The following is a 20895-nucleotide window of genomic DNA, read 5'->3' as shown; positions in this document are numbered from 1 at the left end:
TTTTATTATTTCTAGGAGAGAGAGAGACAGCATGAGCAGGGGAGGGTCAGAGAAAGAGGGAGACACAGACTCCGAAATAGGCTCCAGGCTCTGAGCTGGCAGTCAGCACAGAGCCCGATGCGGGGCTTGAACCCACAAACCGCGAGATCATGACCCAAGCGAAAGTCGGACGCTTAACTGACTAAGCCACCCAGGCGCCCCCATCCTGTTCTTTTTACTGGAAATGCGTTTTTCTTACTTTTTTTATTGTGGTAAAATATATATAATGTAAATTTACCATCCTAACCATTTTTAAATGTGTGATTCAGTGCCATTAATACTTTCACACACATTTCATACTTTCACTGCTATGCATCCGTCACCACCACCCATCTCTGGGACCCTTCATCCTTCAAATCGGAAACTCTGTCCCCAAGCAAACACTAGCTTCCCCTTCCCCCAGTGCCTTATTACTTATTTTTTTAAAAATTTTAAAAATGTTTATTTATTTTTGAGAGACAGCATAAGCAGGGTGGAGCAGAGAGAGACACACAACACACACAGAATCTGAAGCAGGCTCTAGGCTCTCTCTGAGCTGTCAGCATAGAGCCTGATGTAGGGCTCGAACTCACAAGCTGTGAGATCACGACCTGAGCCGAAGTTTGCTGCCCAACCAACTGAGCCACCCACGTGCCCCCCCTTATTACTTATTTTTTATATCTCTTCTGACCACATTTGACTTGAGGTGTTTGTATCATGTACCATCCCTTGGGGTAATGCCCAGGAATGGGATGATTGGCCCAGAGTGAGCCCGCACGCCTGCCCCTCCTCCCACTGCCTTGGGAGCCCTGGGTGTCCATTTTTGTTCTGTTTTTGTTATTTCCCATCATTTCAGCCAGGATTTATGTAATTCTATAAATAGGACTTACAATCATGTCATTTGGGTTTCTTTTCATCACTAGCTGGGTTTAACATTTTGTAGCGCTTTTTAAAAATTTCTGTTAAAATTTTAAAATTTTTATTTTAGATAATAAAATTGTGTTCATGGGGGCAGGTCAGTGGGTGGAGAGAGAGAGAGAATCTTAAAACAGGGGCTCTGTCCCACGACCCGAAGATCATGACCTAAGCTGAACCCGAGTTGGACGCTCAACTGACTGAGCCCCCCAGGTGTCCCTTTGTAGCGTTTTTAGGGGACGGTAAATCTTACCTATGTTAGTGATCTGGTCTGTATTGCAAGTAATAAGGGATATTTTTAAGGGAGAAGGGCTGCGATTTTGGTTTGGTTTGGTTACGGTTTAGAACGGGCTTCAATCTTTGTTTTAGAGAAAGAGTCTTTTCTCTGCCTGCCTGAAACCGGAGCGCACACATCGCAGTGTCTTTAGACTTCTAAATCCCGGTACCTGTGGAGTCCTCAGCCCTGGAGCTGGTGGCCTCCTGTGTGGTCAGGGGACATGTGTGGGGTCAAGGGACATGTGTGGAGTCCAGCATGATTGAACTCCTTTTGTGCTCATGTTAGTCTTGTGGGATTGAACACCCCTTGGAAAAATTATGCACTGGAAGGTAACTCATCAGAAAAGGTTTATTTTTCACCCTGTCCGGCTTGGAGTGACCGCAGAGGGAGCTGTCAGGGTCACATCACTGAAGCCCCGGAAAGAGCAGGCCTATGCCCAGCCGCCCAAATGTAACTCTCTTTTGCGTTCCCAGGCAATGCACTTGGTGTACCGAGCCCTTGAGAAGGAGCCTGTGCCCTCTGTCCTGCCCCCCTCCCTCATCCCACCTTCCAAGAGAAAGAAGCCGGTGTTCCCAGGAGCAGTGCCCGTCCTGCCCGCCAGCCCCCCACCAAAAGACAGCCTCCGCTCCACACCTTCCCACGGCAGCGTCAGCAGCCTGAACAGCACGGGCAGCTTGTCCCCCAAGCACAGCATCAAGCAAACCCAGGTACAGTGTCTGCTTCTCAGAGCAGCCGTTGGCATGGGGAGAGGCCCAGCAAGTACTTTGCAACCCCCGGAAGGTAACCTTGGTGATTACATTTTTAACTGTTATACCTTTTATTTTTTATTATTTATTAGTATTTTTTTTTTAATTTTAGAGAGAGCATGCACGAGGCGGGGAGAGGGGCAGAGAGAGAGAGAGAGAGACTCTTAAGCAGGCCACACTCAGCACCGAGCCCAATATGGGGCTTGATCCCACAACCCTGAGATCATGATCTGAGCTGAAGTCTAGAGTCAGAGGCTCAAACAACTGAGCCCCTGAGGGATGCGCCCCGCTGGGGTCACATTATTTAAAACAATGTTTCTGATTGGTATGCTAGTCTGTTGCAGTGTAATGGAATACCATAGAATAAGTGACTATGACAGATCTCTACTTCTCACAGAAAGTCTGGAGCCTAAGAAGTCCAAGATCCAAGCACCGGCAGATTCGGTGTCTGATGAGAGAGTCCAGTTAGGGTTCACAGATGGACTTTTCTCGCTGTGTTCTCACATGGTGGGAAGGGCAAAGGGGCTCTCTGGGGTCCTTTCTGTGAAGGCCGTGATCCCATTCGTGGGGCTCCAGCACCATGATCTAATCATCTTTCAAGGGCCCTACTTCCTAATACCCTCACATGGGGTTAGAGACTTAACACACGAGCGCTGGGGAGGGCTTGGGGCACAAACGTTCAGGCTGTAGCAACAGGGATGCAGAATTAAGTTTCCTGTTCATTTGCACACAAATACTGCCCTTCCTCAGACACCCTCAGCTTGCTGTCACCTCTGGACGCTCTCCTCCTGTCTCTGTGCCCCTTGCGTCAGACAGGTCCTCTGCTGGGTGGGTGCGTTCCCCGATCATACCCCAGCCCTCTGCTTTGTGAGGCCCCTGCTTACGGGGCACCTTCTCAGGGGCCCTGGCATGACCACAGCCGGCGTACCCAGGGCTCTGTCCATCCTGCGGTGTAGATTTCCCACGTCTGGCTTGTCATGTAATTAATTGTGTATCCTCAGTCTCCTCCCCACCCCCACCCCACCTTAGCTTCACGAGAACAGTCAGTTCTTGGTTATAATCTCAGCGTTGGAACAGTCACAAGTACTTTGATGTTCAGTAAACATGTTGAACATCCAGTGAGCAGTGGAGGCATCCATCTCCTGTTGGGAGGACAGCATGGGGGCTCTGCGTACCAGTGGGGGCAGCATCTTCTACATCAAACAGATGTGTCTTGTTCTGGCAAATGCGGCACGCCGCCGGGTGCTCTTTTATAGAAGGCACCTCTGAGCTGATGTGACACATGGAAGAACGGGGCCGTGGGCCCTCCTGAGGCATCCTCACTGTCTGCCTCCAGCGAAGGTGACACAGAGAGGGCAAGCAGTGCCACCACGCAAGTTCACATGCGAACGATCAAAGTAGAAGCTTGTGTTGGCCTCAGCCTGTCAGTCAGTGACGCTGTCGGCTGGCCCCGCCCATGGCGCTCACCGGGCCCCCGTTACCGGTGGGAGCCCCCACGGACACTTCCCGACCGGAGGAGGTGACTTTGTGGTTCTTGATAGGGTTGCAGAGTGCGCCTACATTTTGCAACAACCATCAGGAAAATTTGAAAAAAGACGACTTATTACAGGTCCTGCAGAGTGTGCGTCACACCCAGGGCCACCACCGCAAGGTCACGGCTAGAGAGAGCGTGAGGTCGGGCACGGGACTCTGCCTCTTTTGGGGTCAAGGGTGGGGGCCTAGGGTTTCTCGGGTTCGCTCTTCATGGGTGAATCTAAAACATGAGAGTGGGAATGCAAGCAGGGGAAGGGAAAAGCAGGGTCACTCGGGCGCTGGTTACTTAGGTCCCCCGGGGCTTTTTGGTGGGGACCGTCGTGGGCTGGCCTGGCGCTGCCTAGCTGTGTGGCTGGCGGTGTGTTTATCTGACATGGATTCTTTTTAAACGGGTGCCTCAACGGTCAGAAGCTTGGTGACAGGCTTAAATCACAGTAAAAACCCTGCACTGTCAGGCACTTAACGCTACAGAAAGAGATGATCAGACAGTGATTACTTTTGCAGGTGACATCATTGTAAAACTGAATATTCTGTCTGGTGATGGTGGCTGGGCATTAGTGGCTCATTTTCCAGGAGCTTGTTGCACCGTAGAGTAGGGGTCCCCTCAGAGAGGGCCGAGGTGGCGTGGTCGGTGGGGGGTGGGGCTCACACACTCCCGTCACAGTGGCAGCTGCGGGGAGAGGCATGGTGACGGGCTTCACCCAGGTTGGTGAGTCTTATGTGGCTGTCTGTTAACAAGGCCAGCGCCCAGATGGTGCCATGTGGGCATCGTCCACTTAGCCCCCACGAGCCCTGCCCAGCACTTCCTGGGGATGCGCAGTGACCGTGGGACTAGCCTCTGCCCTCCGTGGGGAGATAAACAATAAGCATAACAATAAACTAAGGAAGGTCAGATAGCTGTGAGACAGAGCACAGGGCCTGGCCTAGAGGTACCTGGGGTGCAGGAGAGGGCGTGCTCCTGTGGGTGGGGTCGGCTGGAAAGTCACCGATGAGGTGTGATGCCTGAGCTGATCCCTGGATGACAAAGAGTCAGAGGCCTAGCATATGCGGAGGCTCTCAAGTGGGAACCTGTAGAAACAGGAAGAAGGGTGGGGGTGGAGCCAGAGAGGGAGCTGAGGCTGGTAACTTGGACCTGCACGAGCCATTGTTTCCCAGGATGACCTAGCGCCCTATGTCTGCAACATTCTTGCCAAGAGGTCTTACTAATTACGAGGTTAGGTTGGTGGTGATTCGTTTTACTGACAAGGAAGCAGGTGGGGCCAGAGTTGCTGACAGGTGCGGATTGACTGGCCTTGTAACCCCAATCCATGGTGATCTGGTGACTCTCCCCAGGTCCTGGGAGCCTGCTGCCGATTCCAACTAGACCTGTTTTACCAGGGACCTCTGATCAGGGTGGGGGTGGGGGAAAGAGGGTGTGTCCCCTTCCCTAAGGATGGGGGTGCTGGTGGGATCACAGACATGAGATCGAGCAGTTCTGGGGACCCGCAGTCACCTTGCTGTCCCCCCACTTCCACTTATCTCACTGCCAGACTAGTGCCACCAGGTCCTGTCCTCACAGCTGGCTGCCGGGTGCAGGCACTTCCAGCCACCAGGGTCTATTCCCATTTACTGGGGGCCTTCGGCTGCCAAACCAGCCCCTTCTGGGAGGCCCAGCTCCGAGGAAAATGCTGGATTTGTAACCATCTGGGCTTCGGAGTTTTGCCGCTGCCACACTTAACGTTAGGACTTCTGTCATCCAGAGTTGTAATCTCTTGGGACCTGTAGAGCACAGAGACTGCTGCCGCCCTCAGCTTAGCCTGCCCGACCCACTGTTAAATCCTCTCTGGGTTTCTTGGCATCCGAGGCTTAGCTCGCTCCAGACACTGGACTTAAAGACAGCGAGGTGTTTCTTCGCTGGAGGCCCTTACGTGTGCCTTCATGCTTCCTCTGAGGTGGCTTACAAAGCTCACAAACTGAGACGTATAAAATGCAGGTCTCTGAACTCTTGCTGCCTGAGCACTTGCTGTTTGAACTTGGCCCATAGATTCTGATAAATCCGTGGTGGACTAAATCATGCCACTCCCTTTCCCAAATCCTGAGACCGAAATGATATGGGTAACATGGTGTCCCTTGCCTCCCACCTTGCTCTCTGGATTCTTGGGGCTTGTGTCGGGATCCCACTGTATTGGGATAATGAGGGAGACCTGTTCAGAAGACACAGATGAGGAAAACCATCTCTAGGAAACCAGACAGGCGCCGTGGACTTGTTCAGTGAGCACACCGGAGGTCAGAGGTGACGGGTCCAGACTTAGCAGGTGAAGGGGCGCTGATGCCTCTGAATTAGGAGGTGCGTGGGCCCTGGTGAACCCTCAGTGGCATTTGCCTTTCTCACGGAGACTTGAGCAGGCAGTGTGAGGTGTGAGGGGTCCCCGTGCAGCGGCTGGCCAAGCCCCGTGGCTGCAGACATGACCCTGCTCTGGGCTCTCAGATCCTCAGCTCTGTCTGCCTGTGCAGCACCCTTGAGGGTGATGGGGCCTTGCGTGTGGAAGGCATGCTCGTCAGGGGCCCGGGCTCCTCCACCAGTGCTCGGGGGCCCTGAGCACCTGCCCATCAGTGCTGGGTGTGCGCCGACACCTCACGGGGAGATGGCTGGGTCACGGGGAATGGGGTCAGGGACAAAGGTTAGAGTCCAAGATCCTGAACTGTGGGCATTGAGAATAATTCTGGCAGCTGCAGAGAAGTGTTTGCAGGCAGAAAATGAGAGGCCAGGAGACTGGTTCTCAGGAGGCTACCCTTCTAACGAGGACCATCAGGAGGGTCTTGCCTGGTGCACTTGAAGTCCTCTCCTGGAAGGAGGTCAATGACTTCCCTTCGAGCCCCTTTGGACCTGCTGGGTCTTTACCTCCCTCTAAATACAAGGGGAAAGGGGTGCTGTGATGGAGCAGGAGCGGTGCCCGTCGGCCACCAGGCGAGACTGACTGAGTTGGTGTTCACTGCTCTCTGCTTCAGTTTCCCTGTTTAGAGAACGGGGCTCCTGTCTGCCCTCTCGTTTCATGCAATCGTGTTGCCCAAATGCACGGAAAAGTGCTTTCATACCCTTTCCATCAGGAGCGTGTGAAAGTGCTTTAATAGCGTGTGTTTATGATTTAGAGTCTAGAAACTCTGGACTAATAGTTTTGAAACCCCTTTCAGCCGACGGTGAGCTGGGTGGTGCCAGTTGCAGATAAGATGCGATTTGACGAGATATTCCTGAAGACCGACCTGGACCTGGATGGCTACGTGAGTGGCCAGGAGGTGAAGGAGATCTTCATGCACTCGGGCCTCACCCAGAACCTTCTAGCACACATATGGTAAGGATGGGTAGCTGGACATCTGCTCCCTCTGGGCCTCCTGCGTAGAGGTAATGGCCATGGCGGCTCTGAGGGGCCTGAGGGAAACGAGGCTTGTGCTGAAGGAAGGGCGGGTGGCCTTCAGGGCCTGGGGGTCAGGGCCTCCGCCTCTGCGTATTACTTAATCCTCCGCAGGCTGACGGGGTCTGAGTGAGGTCCGAGTGTGAGGGCGCTTCCCCCGTGTCCTGGGCATGTCCATTCACTCTGCCTGTTTAGTCCCTCTGGAAAGCTCTGGGGCTGTTTGCCTGAGTGTGTGGGGTGAGTTCTTGCTGGTTCTAGCAGGAGGCCCCACCCTTGCCGCAGCGGGTCGGGGTGCAGACACTTGGCCCGCCCCGCAGGGGCGAGTGTGCGGTGTGTCTGCAGGGGCTCCAGCAAAGCCGCCCTGCAGTCGCCTCCCTGAGGAGGCCTGTGAAGGCCAGAGACTCCGCTCCCATCTGGGGGGTGAGTGGTCAACAGGTCTGCACCTGAGGCCCAGCCCTGGGGTTTGCCGCACCCCCACTTCCCTTCAGGGCACGCCCGAGTAGTCTCCACAGCGCTGGACCGCTCCTTCTGTAGCTGGCCGGTGCCGAAAGTCACTTTCTAAGTGTCCTCAGGGCTGAGGGGCTTCACTTGGGAGTCACAGGGAGGAAATTTCCATATAATTCTGGAGACATGAACCCATCCAAGTAAGAGCAGTGACGTTTATTTTCATTTTCTTTTATTAATATAATATATTGTCAAGTTAGTTAACATATAGCATATATACCGTTCTTGCTTTTGGGGGTCGATTCCCGTGGTTCATTGCTTACATACAGCACCCAGTGCTCATCCCCACAAGTGCCCTCCTCACTGCCCATCACCCATTTTCCCCTCTCTCCTGTCCTCCCATCAACCCTCAGTTTGTTCTCTGTATTTAAGTATCTTATGGGTTTGCCTCCTTCTCTGTTTGAAACTATTTTTTCCCTTTTCCTTCCCCCATGGTCCTCTGTTCCACATAGGAGTGAAAACCTACGGTATCTGTCTTTCTCTGACCGACTTCTTTCACTCAGCCTAATACCCTCCAGTTCCATCCACATTGTTGCAAGTGGCAGGATTGTTTCTCATCGCCAAGTAGTACTCCATTGTATGTATAAACCACACATCTTCTTGATCCGTTCATCAGTTGATGGACATTTGGGCTCTTTCTATGATTTGGCTGTTGTTGAAAGCGCTGCTGTGAACACTGGGTACACGTGCCCCTATGCACTTCTGTATCAGCACTTCTGTATCCCTTGGGTAAATTCCCAGCAGAAGGGCAGTGACAGCGTGTTACTCAGCAGCTTGCGGAAATAGCTGCCCTTGGCGATAATTCATAGGTGTCCACGTTGTGAGGGGAGGCCCCAGCCTGAGAAAACAGGCTGTCTCTTCAGGAGCGTGTGACACCCAGAGTCAGTCACCAAAACAGCTAGGGGAGGCCGGCTGCTTCCGACAGGTCAGGGCAATCCTTTTCTTCTGAGCCCCTTTAGATCCGGTGCCCCCTTCTAGAAACCGATAAAATGCGTGTCTCCTTTATCACCCTGAAGTGGACGTGCATGTGATTCAGAGGCAGCGATGTGGCGCCCTGATCGTAGCATAGGGACAATACCTCCACTCGCCAACGACCCGATGACATGTGAGCACACAGTGAAACCATGAAAACGCTTGGATTAAAGGGGGGACCGCAGAAAGCATTGTGTGTAAGGAGCAAAGGGAAAAGACAGAAGGAGCAAGCTCTAGAATAACCGCTGGGAGAGTAGAACGCCAGTCCGGATTTGTCTGCGGGGGGTCAGGGGGAGCGCAGAGAACGTGCCCAGAGGGCCGGCAGGGAGGAAATGAGGATGGAGCCGGAAGGTGCGCGTGGGCCTCCCCTGCCGGTGGCTGGCCGGGCCCCCTGCGTGCTGGCCTCCAAGCCCACACTCCCCCAGAGCCCCGGGAGCAGGAGAGGGCCGGAGAGAAGAGGCCTCAGCCCAGGAGCGGCTGTGGGCCTGGCGAGCCGCAGGACCGACCCCTACAGGCAGAATCCTCTCACCGCGCCCTCAAACTGCGACAAAAATGAAGACAGTTTTTTTTTTTTACAAATTTTTTTTAATGTTTTATTTATTTCTAGGAGAGAGAGAGAGAGAGAGACAGCGTGAGCAGGGGAGGGTCAGAGAGAGAGGGAGACACAGACTCTGAAATAGGCTCCAGGCTCTGAGCTGGCAGTCAGCACAGAGCCCGACGCGGGGCCCGAACCCACGAACCGCGAGATCATGACCTAAGCGAAAGTCGGACGCTTAACCGACTAAGCCACCCAGGCGCCCCTGAAGACAGTTTTAAAGCAGCTCGTGCCAGCGATACTCAGTGGGTTCTCTGTTCCCCCTGAGGCCCCATTCATTGGCTGTTTGGCCCTGAGTCTGCTCACCATGTCCAGCCACTTTGCTGCTCTGGTGTCACTGCTCTGCAGTCACCTCGAGCGGTGGGACCACCCGTGCAGCGGCCAGGGTGGGGCATGTTTGCAGATGCAGAGGCCTCGTCCTACTGCGTGAGGCCTTCCTTCCCGTAGCGTCCGGCTCCTCCGCTGTCGGACTGGTTGGGAGCTTCTCCCCCAGGGTTTGCGGGAGCTCAGTGTGCCGCTGGCCTGGGAGCTGCCTTGCCATTGACCAGGTGCCCAAAGGCCACATGAGCAGGGCCCCTTAGCAGTGAGGACCGTCCTGTGCAGCATGGCCATGTGTGGCTGTCCAGGCCCCGGCTCCTCGTGACGATGGCCCAAAATGCTGCTGCTGTCGTCCCCATTGAACACCAGCAGCTCAGGTGCTCAGGTAACCTGGAGCTGCAGGAACCTGCTATAGGTCCGTGGGCACACGCTCCGGCCCAGCTTTCATTTCCCCCAGAGCAGCTCTGCCGCACACATGCTGTAAAGAACCCACTGCGTTTCTGGTCCTTGCTGCTGAGGGCTCCCCAAAGGCCCACCGCCTTGGACTGTGGGCTGGGGTTTGGGGCGGGGCCCCCCCTTCCTGTGCTGACAGCCTCTCCATAACCCGCTGCTGGGCCCGGTGCCTGGGTGAGACTGCTGTCCTTGAGGGGATGTTCAGCAGGAAAGGGGTTGCCGCTGTGCCCCGCTGTTTGTACAGTCACTGTTCGTTTTTTAAGTGGACAGGCTCTTGTGATTTGTGCTTTCCAGGCAGGGCCGAATTCTCTTCCCTGAGGTCTAATTAGCATCCCGTTTCTCCCAGGGCCTTGGCTGATACGAGGCAAACGGGGAAGTTAAGTAAAGACCAGTTTGCATTAGCCATGTACTTCATTCAGCAGAAGGTCAGTAAAGGCATCGACCCCCCTCAGGTCCTCTCACCGGACATGATCCCGCCCTCGGAGAGAGGCACTCCCATCCAGGTGAGTACTGCTGGCCACATCCCGGTCACGTTCGCGTGGCTTCCCGCAGCCTGCCACCAGGTGGCGGCCGTGACCCATGTGAGCAGGCCAGTGCTCTGCTCTTGTAGCCTACCTTCTGGTGGCCCTAGCCTTCCCCAGGGGCTGGGGGGTGGGGCTGGGCCACTGGGACAGTTTTGCAGCTGGGTGCCAGCACTTCTGGTACCGCCCCCAGTGAACTGGAGATAGCACGATTGTATCCCTCCCGCTAGGACCTGCTGGGTCGTGAGGTCAGCTTGTCGATTTTTTTTCTTAAGGTTTTAGTTTTACTTAATCTCTACATCCAATGTGGGGCTCAAGCTCACAACCCCGAGCTGAAGAGTCACATGTGTCATAGACTGAGGCAGGCAGGCGCCCCCAACTTGTCCATTTTTAATCCTGTGTCTGAATTTGGTTCCAGGATGGTTCAGGTTCTCTTGGATCAGGGGAATTCACTGGCGTGAAGGAGCTTGATGATATCAGTCAAGAGATTGCCCAGTTACAAAGGTGTGTTAAAGCTCCTTCCCCTCAGAATCTGAACCTTCCACGGGCCCTGTCCCAGCTCGTTTCCACAAGTAGGTCGACCGTCCCAAGCGTGTGCGGCAGAAATGAAGTGATGCACATTCCCCCGAGTTCCTGAATTGATTCAATGAGCTCGAGTGATGGCGTCCTCAGTCGGAGTCCGTGTGGGCTGTGGGAGCCCAGGCAGGTTGTTGCTTGGCAGCCACAGGCCCTGCCCCCGCCCTCGGGATCCCCTTGTTCCCCCTCAACCTCCAAGGGCAAGTTAAGGGCTTAGGACTGACAGCTAAACTGAGAGAGGCCTCGTGTCCAGGTCTCTGGCTCCTCTCTGTGCCTGCTGCCTCAAGTTTCCCACCCATAAACAAGGGCTTTGGATGGGGTATCTGCCCTCTCAGAGTCTGGCATAAAGAGATGCATCCACTTCTATATGCTTCTGGGATCCTCTTCAAAGCAGCATTCTCCCTCCAGTTAATTCTAGAGGAGGGAGAAGGGCCCAGAAAGTGTCTGGCCCTCCATGGGCAGAGTCAGTGAGGGTCATTGAGTCCTCCTTACCTTAGACGTCGCTCTGACTTCCTCTTCCCTCTGCCTGAGGGGCTCTACTGGCCTCATTGGGAGCACTGCCTCATCATAGCCACAGATTAGATGAAGGGAGGGGATGATGCAGAGGGCATGATTGCTGAGGGTCACTCCTGGGGACCAGCCGAGCTGGGTTCCGTGGGCACAGACGGAAGTGGTGCTGAGAAGTTGGCACGGAGAGAAGACACCAGGGCTGCAGTCATGCCCTCCTTCACCCGTGCCTTCCCGAATTCTTTTTCAATGCCCAGGGAGAAGTACGCCCTGGAACAGGACATTAGGGAAAAGGAAGAGGCAATCAGACAGAAAACCAACGAAGTACAGGTGAGAACGGGCTCACCCTGGGCAGGTGGTGTGTGTCCTGTGCAGGCCGGGCACTCCGGTCAATGGGGGCGGGACAAGGGAGAGGTAGCCCCGCCCTTGGCTTGCAAGTAAGGTTTTTAAGTTTCTTATAACCACAGACAGGGGTGGGTTGGTTGGTTTGTATCTTTCTTCTTTTTTTTTTTTTGTTCAATTGAGCTGTATAATTCACATAACAAAATTTGCTATTTTAGAGCAAACAGTTTTTTGGTTTTTAGCACATTCGGTGTGTTGCTGAGCTGTCCTCTGTATCTAGTTCCAGAACATTTCCATCACCCCAAAAGAAACCCCATGACCCTTAGCCCTCACACCCCATCACCACTGCCCTCCCCTCTCCCCGCCCCGGCAACTACTGATCTGCTTTGTGTCTCTGTGGACGTACCTGTTCCGGACGTTCAACGTGAGGCCTTTTGTGTCTGGCTTTTTTCACTCAAGTCTCTGTTTCTGAGGTTCGGACAGTGGCTGCTAACCTGTTCTCGGACAGTCCTGCATCCTAGAGTGTCTCCTAGCAGGTGGCGGTGACACAGAGACTGGGGGCCTCACTGCTTGGGCTCATACCCGGTTCTCCGTAGCTGTGTGACCTTGGGCAAGTTACTGAATATCTCTGGTCTTGTACGGCGTTGGTTACGAGTGTTCTGCTTTCCTGAGTTGTGTGGCTGGGAAACAAAGTCTGGCACCCGCTTGGGGCTCACTTGGGGCCCTTCCTGCTCTTCTCCATCATTTGAGCAGAGGGGAGCCTGCACCGGGAGCAGAGCCATGAGCCTGGGCAGCCACATTGGGTCCCCACGATGTCTCTAGTCTGAGTGGATAGAGAAGGCCCTGCCACTGTGGGGACACGAGAGGTGCCCGTGTCGCCCTGAGAGTGAGGCCGAGTCAGGCCGCAGGGACCGTCTGAGCTCAGGGCTGTGGGGGAAGAGGGGCCTGCGAAGTGGTCAGGACCCCCGCTGCATGGTGTCTCACCTGAGTGACCTGGACGGGTGGCTCAGCGTCTAGCCTCTGTCACCTCAGCCGGCAGTGACGGTCAGTGTGTGTGGCTGCCCTGTGCACCGCCAGAGTGGCCGGTTCTTTCTGAGTCGCCTCCTAGAGTGTGACCCGAGCCAGGGTGAGGGAAGTACCACGTGACTCAGTGGGCTGTCAAGGTGCTGGGGGGCCCGTTCTGTCCTAGCCACGGTCTGTAGGGGAGGGGGAGGGTGTGCCCACCTGCTTCGGACGCTCCTCACTTCCTGCTGGGCGGCGTCCAGACCCCTCCCTGCTGGCTTCTCATGTACTCTGCATGCTGGCAGTGACCGCTAGGCTGCGGTGGCCTCCTGGCATGTTTCAGATTGGAAAGCAGGACTGGCCTGCCTCCAATATGAAGGGATTTTTGCTCAACGAGCTTCTTCAGTTACAAGCCCACCTTGCAGGCGAAGTGACTTTTTCTCTGAATGTTTGTACTTTCATCCTGTCATTTTATTCTCTCTCACCTCTGACTTCCACTCGTGTCCTGAACTGGTCCCTCAGACGCAGCGCCCACTCCCCACCTCCATCACCTGCATCACCTCACCGCCACCCTTTTAGTCCTTTGGTAGAGGACATGGAGACCGGCCATGTCTCCCCTCCCGCCTGGGCCTGGGCCCGGCCAGCGACACGGATGTGTGGCCGGTTCTCCCTTCCCATCGCATCCGGGTTGCCCTGACCACGCCTTGGTTTGCATTCTGGTCCCTGAGGGTCCGGGTGCTGTAATGTTCCCTCACCACTGAGGAAGCCAGTCATCAGGTCTCTGGCGCCTGCAAAGTTGGGTCTTTGCAGAGACTTGTTCTGACATCTGGAGGTGCTGTCCCCTGTGCTGTGTGGAGCCCTGGCTGGTGGGCTCTGACACTGTGCAGCTACAGCCTTTGAGGCGCCGGGGTCCTTGTGCACTCCAATAGCCCCCCAGAGCTGGGAGGGAGCCCGAGGCCAGCCAGACTGGCCCCTGTGCTATGGGGGCCTCACTTATAAGCAGGCCGGGCCGGGGCTCTGCCGTAGTGCTCAATGGCACAGACAGAATACTATGTATTTTTTGGATGTTCCCTTGTGAGGACCAGGTTTGGCTGGGGTCCCTGCCACCTGTCCCCGGATGGCTCTGGCCGGGAGATCACTTGCCGTGCCGGCTAGTGGGTCAGGGTCCCGCATAGGGTGCGAGTCCTTTGTCCTCAGGCTACTTAAGCAGCGGAAGCATCAGCCTCCAGGGCTCTGTTCCCATTGCGCCTCTTCTCCGTCCTCCCTGGGGGTCCTCCACCTCCATTTCCATTGCTGTCCTGGTGAGCACCTGCAGCGGCTCCCTGCTGTTTTCTTTCTTTTTCGTGACAGCAGCGTTACTGGGCTAGAACTCACATATACCACACAATTCGTCCATTTAAAGTGTGGAATTCAGTGGTGTTTAGGACATGCACAAACTTGTACAGCCATCGCCACTGTCAGTTCTCCAACGTCGTGGTCGCTCCAGAAGGAAGTCCCTGGTCCCCCTCCCCAGCCCCATGCAACCGCTCCTCTGCTTTCTGCCTCTGGACTTACCTGACTGGGCGCCGCATGTCAGTGGAACCCTGCATCGCGTGGTCTTTGTGTCTGGCCTATTGCACCGTGCCTGGTGTTTCCAAGGTCCATCGTGTTGTAGCACGTCAGGGCTTCGTTTCTTTGTGCGGCTAGTACTCTGCTGTGTGGCCAGACCACAGTTCGTGCAGCCGTTCCTCAGTTGATGGGTATTTGGGCTTTCCTACTCTTTAGCTATTGCAAATGACGTCACTGTGAACTTCCCTGTGCAAGTTTGTGTGGACGTGTGATCTCACTTCTCTTGGGTCTGTTACTGGGAGTGGGGTTGCTGGACCCTACGGCAGCTCTGTGTTTAGCCTTTTGAGGAATTGCCACACTGATTTCCAAAGTGACTACCATTTTACATCCCAACCTGTTATGCCTGAGGGGTCTGGTTTCTCCACACCCTCGCCAACACTTAACTCTCATTTTTATTTCGCCTTCCCAGTGGGTGTACAGTGGTACCTCGTTGCCCCTAATGCTTTCCCTAATGATGTTGAGCATCGTTTTTTTTTTTTTTTTTTTTTTTTTTTTTTTTTTTTTTTTTTCTGTTTATTTACTTTTGAGAGAGAGAGAGTATGTAAACAGGCAGGGGAGAGGCAGAGAGAGAAAGAGAGAATCCCAAGAAGGCTATCACTGTCAGCACGGAGCCCAGCGCAGGGCTCCATCTCACAAACTGTGACATCCTGACTTGAGCCGAAATCAAGAGCTGGACTCTTAACCAACTGCGCCACCCACGTACCCTGAGCATCTTTTCATGTGCTTATTGGCCATTTGTGTGTCTTTTGAATAGACATTTCTATTCAGACCCATTGGCCATTATTAAATTGGGTTTTTTGTCTTTTGATAGCTGAGTTGTAAGAGTTCTTTATATTTTCTGGAGAGAATTTCCTCCTCAGATATGTGATTTGCAGACACTGTGGGTTGTCTTTTTACTTTCTTGATGGTCTACTTTGAAGCACAAAAGTTTTACATTTTGGTGGAGTCCAGTTTACTCCTTTTTAAATTTTTTCCCCTGCTCTTGCTTTCGGTGTCATCTTTAAAAAGTCATTGCCGAATTCAGGGTCACAAAGATTTATCCCATGTTTTCTCCTAGGATTTTATCATTTTAGCTCTTACATTCAGGTCTTTGGTCTGTTTTAATTTTGTCATATGGTGTGAGGTAGGGATCCAGCCTCATTCTTTTGCATGTGGAGACCCAGTTGTCCCAGCCCCGTTTGTTGAAGAGACCGTTCTTTCCCCGTTGAATGAATGGCCTTGGCACCTGTGTTGACTGTCACTTGGCCATTGGTGGGTGGCTTTGTTTTTGGACTCTCATTTCTGTCCTGTGTTCCACATGCCTTTCGCTTTGTGCCAGTACCACAAACGATAGCTTTGATGATAGCTTTGTACGAGCACACGTCATTTCATTGTGCTTTACAGATTCCGTGGGCTTCCTTTTGTTTCGTTTTACACATCGAAGGTTTGTGGCAACCACGCGTCAAGCAGATTTATCAGCACCATTTTCCTAATAGTGTCTGCTCACTTTGTGTCTCTGTGTCCCATTTTGGTAATCCTCACAGTCTTTCCATTTTTTCCATTATTGTTGTATTTGTTACAATGATCTGTGTTCAGATATTACGGCGCCTCAAAAGCTCAGATGATGATTAGCATTTTTAAACAATAAAGTATTTTTTAATTAAAGGTGTGTACATGGTTGTGTAGACATAACGCTCTTGTGCACTTAACAGACTGTGGTGTAGTGTAAACAGAACTTTTACATACACTTGAGAACTCAGAAATTCATTTGACTCGCTCTGTTACAATATTCATTCGCTATATTGCAGTGATTGGGAACCAGACCCACAGTTTATCTGAGGTATGTCCGTAGTAAGTTTTGAAATTGAAAAGTAGAAGTTCTCCAACGTTTTTTTTCCTTCTCCTTCAAGATTGTTTTGGCTTTTCCGAATCCCTTGCATTTCCTTATGAATTTTGGCATCAGCTTGTCAGTTTCCGCACAGAAGGCAGCTGGAGACTCCAGGGGGCGCTGAATGGAGCCTGCAGGTTGTCTGGCTTATTTCTGTGTTATCTGTGCTCAGACACCTCCCACATTCTGACCCCACTCCCATCCTGACCATGAGCTGGCGGGCCTTTGTCCCCATTGGGCTCGTGGACTCCCTCTCCTTCGTTACAGAATGAGGTTCAGATTCTGTGATGTACTAGGCTACCACCCCAGGCCGGACCCTCTTCCTGGCTTTATCTCCTCTTACTCTGTCACTTGGTCTTCCCTCAAGTGGCAAACCCACGTCTGGGACTCCCTACCCACAGACATTCTTTTACCTTCCCCAGACTTGCACACCAAAGCCCCACTTATTGAATTCAAGGTCAGGGGCAGGGAGACTGGGGAACCAAGAACCTAGCTCCCAGAAGAACTCAGAGGTGTGTTTTGGCTGTCTAGAGGGGACAGAGCTGTGACAGTTTTGTCCTCAAGGCAGAGAGGAGACCCTGTGCCTGCTTTGGGTTTGCTCCTGGAATGACACCAGCAAGCCCCAGCCAGGCCCGCACTGGGGTCGGCCTCACTGTCCCTGTCCTCCTTTACCCCCAGAGGTTCCCTCAAATCTTTCCCTTGCTTTGATTCTCATGGCCACCACCTCACCCTGGCCCAGGTCCCCTTCCTGCTCCCTTTGTCGCTCCGTCAGAGATGTAGTTAGCTCCCATGAGGACTTTCAGAAAGGTCGTGTGCATGTTCTTTCCTTCCTGTTGGCGCGAATGCTAGAATGCAATGTACGCACGCACTTGGCCATGGGCTTCACATTGTAACTTGAGTATGAGGTGCAGCTTCCTTTAGGGCACGAGCGCGCCCTGAGTTGTGAGCCAGGCTGGCCTGGTGGGAATTCACGTGGTTTCCAGGTTTTGCTCCCACAGACCGCGTGTTTTCACCTGCCGCCACCCAGGTGTGCTCTTCCCAGGGGCGTCCTGGCTGGGTCTGAGGGTGCCTGCACTGGCTGGCTGGTAGATGCTGCCCGTTTGGAGCAGCGTCAGCAGTGGAGAATCATCCCATCCCTGCTTGTACGTGAATGTCCTGTGGGGGCTTCCTGTGTAGCCCTGCGTCCTTTGGCTCGAGCTGGAGCCCAACACCCCCTTCCCCACCGCGGGGCTCCCTTCCTCCTGGGTCTTCACCTGGCTGCCCCTGCTTGTCCTTTGGGTCCGTCCTAAGCAGTGCTTCTGGGAGGTCTTCTCCATCCGTGCAGTGTCAGTCTGGTCTCCCTGCACCCACCTCTCCCCGAGTCAACCCAGCAGCATCCATACATTCTGTTCTGTTGGTTTCAGTTTCTTTGTGTTTGGGTGATGACTCTCCCCTCCTCACCCCTGACCCCATGTCACCTGATAGCTCTTCTCAGTGGGACCCAGCCACTCTCCTGGCCCTTGGCCACTCTTAGGCCGTTGGTAAACATTTGCCAGAGAGCTTAGTGGGAGGTCACGCCACAGGGACCAGGCTGAGATGCACGCGTTTCCAGCAGGTGTGCACAGGATGCCTGCCGGGCACCGGCTTGGGGGCCGGGGGCCTGATTTGTAGGACGTCCTGGGGGCACCAGCCCAGGCTGAGACTCTGCTGTCTTGGACATGCCCCCCTCTCTCATCAGTCTCCAGTACATTGATGCAACTCTTCCCTAGGAATTACAAAATGATTTAGACCGGGAAACGAGCAGTTTGCAAGAGCTAGAAGCTCAGAAGCAGGACGCCCAAGACCGCCTTGACGAGATGGATCAGCAGAAGGCCAAGCTCCGAGACATGCTGAGCGACGTCAGGCAGAAGTGCCAGGACGAGACTCAGATGGTGCGTCTCATGCCCAGCAGGCAAGGGGGCTTCCTGCGGGCTGCTTTGGGCTCAGCACGGGCTCAGCACAACCTTGAAACGCAAGGCTGAGGCATCCTATTGGTTTCATAGGGTTGTGGACGTATCATTGGAAAAGCATCCAGGCATTTGTGGCCTGACCTCAGTCTCACCCACTAAGTCATACAGTGAACGGCTTTGGTCCCCACTGATCTCACCCTGGCTGGTGCCTCACAGCACCCCGGGGCCAGCATGCCCCCACCCCCTTCTGGTGTCTTCACTGCTCATTACAAACCGGGGAGGCTGCAACCTCAGCCGACTGTAAAGCCCTCCTGTCCTGCTCCGAGGCCTTGCACAGCGATGTTCCACCCCTGGGGGACAGGTAGATTGCCAGTGCTTGTCTCGGTTCTCATTCTTCCTTATCCCAGACTGACTTTCTGTCAGTTACATGGGCATGAGTGCGTCTGGCTTGTTGTTTCTCTGTCCTGTGTGGAGAGAGGGCCCTGGGAGAAAGCCCAGGTGTCCAGCCATCAGGCTGCTGTCTGCCTCAGTGGGTTCACTTGTTCCTCCCTGTGTCATATTTCATCTCATTTCAGATTTCCTCCTTGAAGACCCAAATCCAGTCCCAGGAATCTGACCTCAAGTCCCAGGAGGACGACCTGAACCGGGCCAAGTCTGAGCTGAACCGATTGCAGCAGGAGGAAACCCAGCTGGAGCAGAGCATTCAGGCGGGGAAAGCTCAGCTGGAGACCATCATCAAGTCCCTGAAATCGACACAGGATGAAATCAACCAGGTACCTCCCTGGGGGCGGGTCCTCGCCGCTGCTGGTGGCCGGGGTCTTCTGGGGCCTTCTTGCAGGTGGAGTAGCTGCGGTGAGCTGTCATGTCGGTGTGTGCAAGCAGCCTGCGCAGAGGCCTCGTGTTTCCTTGGCTCCCACCCAGCCCATTTATGTCGGGTTCTCTTCTTAGAAGTGCTGTCCGGGGGTGAAGTAGCCGGCACCCCCAACCTGCGCTCCAGCAGCGCATTGACTTTGGCCTGCTGGCTGTTTGCTGTGCCTCGCTGTCCCACTTCCCCACCTGAGCGCGCGCCATCTTTGGGGAATGGGCAGGGTCTGTGCAAGACCCTTTGGTCTCCTTTGGAGCGAGCCTTGGGTGCGGAAATTCCCTCCCCCAGCATGGTTCTCAGGCAGGCAAGAGGGACAGAGTCCGAGGTGTGTTCCGGCACCGCTCTGCCTCCCTGCAGTCTAGCAACTGGCGCGTTGAGGGGGCCCCGCCCTGTGACGAGCATCAGCCCACACGAGGCCCTGTTCTAGTTCTACAAGCTGTCCAGGTGCCCCATCCTCACCCCACTCTCGTGTGAAGGCCCTGGGGCCTGCAGCCGCTGCTCACCAGCAGAGGGCGGGCTTCCCTCCTGCTCCCTGATGTGGAACAGCCCAAGGCCTCCTTGTTGGCCTGCAGGTGTCCCTTCAACAGAGTGGGGGTGATGCTTGCCCTCGGCAGCATCACGGTGGCCAGCTGTGCTTCCCTCTTGACCGACTCGGCCTCTTCCTTTTTGCCAGGTTACAGACCATGGTTGATCACAAACATGGACTAGCGATTTCATTCCCCATGTTATATTGTGCTTCATTGCATCTTAGATCTAGGATTATTGTAGGTCTTTTCCCCCTAAGCAATTAGAGTTTGCACAGCGTAGGTAGGAACGAAGCCGTGAGCGTATGTTAGTAATAATAATAATAGCAACATTCACTGCTGCATACTAACGGCCACCCTTCCAGATGCTACAGGAGCTATTTTACCCATTGCTTCCTGTGGTCCTTTTTGGAGAAGAGCTAACAGATAGGTTAGGTCACCAGCCAGAGGTCACACGGTGTGGATGAGACAGTTAAGATAACATCCCCAGGCCTGGCTGACTTCATAGATTGTCTGACACCCCCGTCCAGGACAAGGAGCCATGGACAGGGTGGTGAGACCCCACCGAGGGGAAATGCTGACTGCCACTTGCAACAGGCTGTGAACCTGGATTTTTCCAGTTTGGGTTCTTTTCAGAATTGACAAACATCTGTTTGCACCCGGGCCTCTCTCAGGGGTCGGGGATACAGAGAGGCCTCATGGGGCCACAAGAAGGACCTCATGGTTTACAAGTCATGTCCCTTGGGATCACATACCCTGTGGGCGGGTGATTCAGTTACCCGTGGGAACGGGGTTGGGCATCGGGAGAAGGAAAGAGCTCTCCTGACACTTCCCCCTCAACCCCGCATGTTGTGTAGGCAAGGAGCAAGCTTTCCCAGCTGCACGAAAGCCACCAAGAAGCCCACAGGACCCTGGAGCAGTATGACGAGGTGCTGGACGGGGCCCACGGCGCCAGCCTGACCAACTTAGCCGACCTGAGTGAAGGCGTCTCGCTGACAGAGAGGGGCGGTTTTGGAGCCATGGTAAAGGTTGAATAAACGTATTGCAGTCCTGGGATTAGGTCCAAAGTCAGGACCAGAGAACGCCCTGCCTGCTGGGTCCGGCACTGGCCAGCCTTGGTTCCGTCCAAATGCAGGGCGTCTCTTTTTTTTTGCTGCTGCTTGGCGTGTCCCCACAGGCTGTGAAGCCCGGGGTCCTGGCTGTGCTCCATCCTTGCTTCGGGGACAAAGCCAAAGAGAGGCCTGACTCCTCTGTAGAACCAGTTCTTAGCGACATTCATCTCCGGTGGGCCAGCCCCCCAAATTCAGAGGGCTTTCCCAAACTTGCACACATGAAACCCTGCATCCTACTAGTTTGAAGGGGTAGCGCCGGGGGAAACGTGTGTGTGTATGTCCGTGTTCCCACAAGGAGCACCTTGAGAACCAAATGTATTTGT

The 20895-nt window shown here is 54.2% G+C and overlaps 1 protein-coding gene across 4 annotated transcripts in view; it reads left to right on the top strand.

Moving 5' to 3' along the window:
* EPS15L1 (epidermal growth factor receptor pathway substrate 15 like 1) overlaps window positions 1-20895 on the top strand; it is a 92634-nt gene that overhangs the window by 38575 nt on the left and 33164 nt on the right. For all 4 annotated transcript variants that reach the window (XM_077777056.1, XM_077777055.1, XM_077777054.1 and 1 more), the window contains exons 9-16: window positions 1684-1917; window positions 6661-6818; window positions 10067-10223; window positions 10660-10745; window positions 11582-11654; window positions 17892-18053; window positions 18647-18844; window positions 20318-20482. In XM_077777056.1, the coding sequence (XP_077633182.1) occupies window positions 1684-1917; window positions 6661-6818; window positions 10067-10223; window positions 10660-10745; window positions 11582-11654; window positions 17892-18053; window positions 18647-18844; window positions 20318-20482 (1233 nt within the window). The remainder of the gene's footprint in view (window positions 1-1683; window positions 1918-6660; window positions 6819-10066; window positions 10224-10659; window positions 10746-11581; window positions 11655-17891; window positions 18054-18646; window positions 18845-20317; window positions 20483-20895) is intronic.

The sequence above is a fragment of the Crocuta crocuta genome, unplaced genomic scaffold, assembly GCF_008692635.1.
Source record: "Crocuta crocuta isolate KB4526 unplaced genomic scaffold, BGI_CrCroc_1.0 scaffold77, whole genome shotgun sequence".
NCBI classification, from domain to species: Eukaryota; Metazoa; Chordata; class Mammalia; order Carnivora; family Hyaenidae; genus Crocuta; species Crocuta crocuta.
Note: the sequence above shows the minus strand (reverse complement) of the source record. Positions and strands in the feature narration are given on the sequence as shown.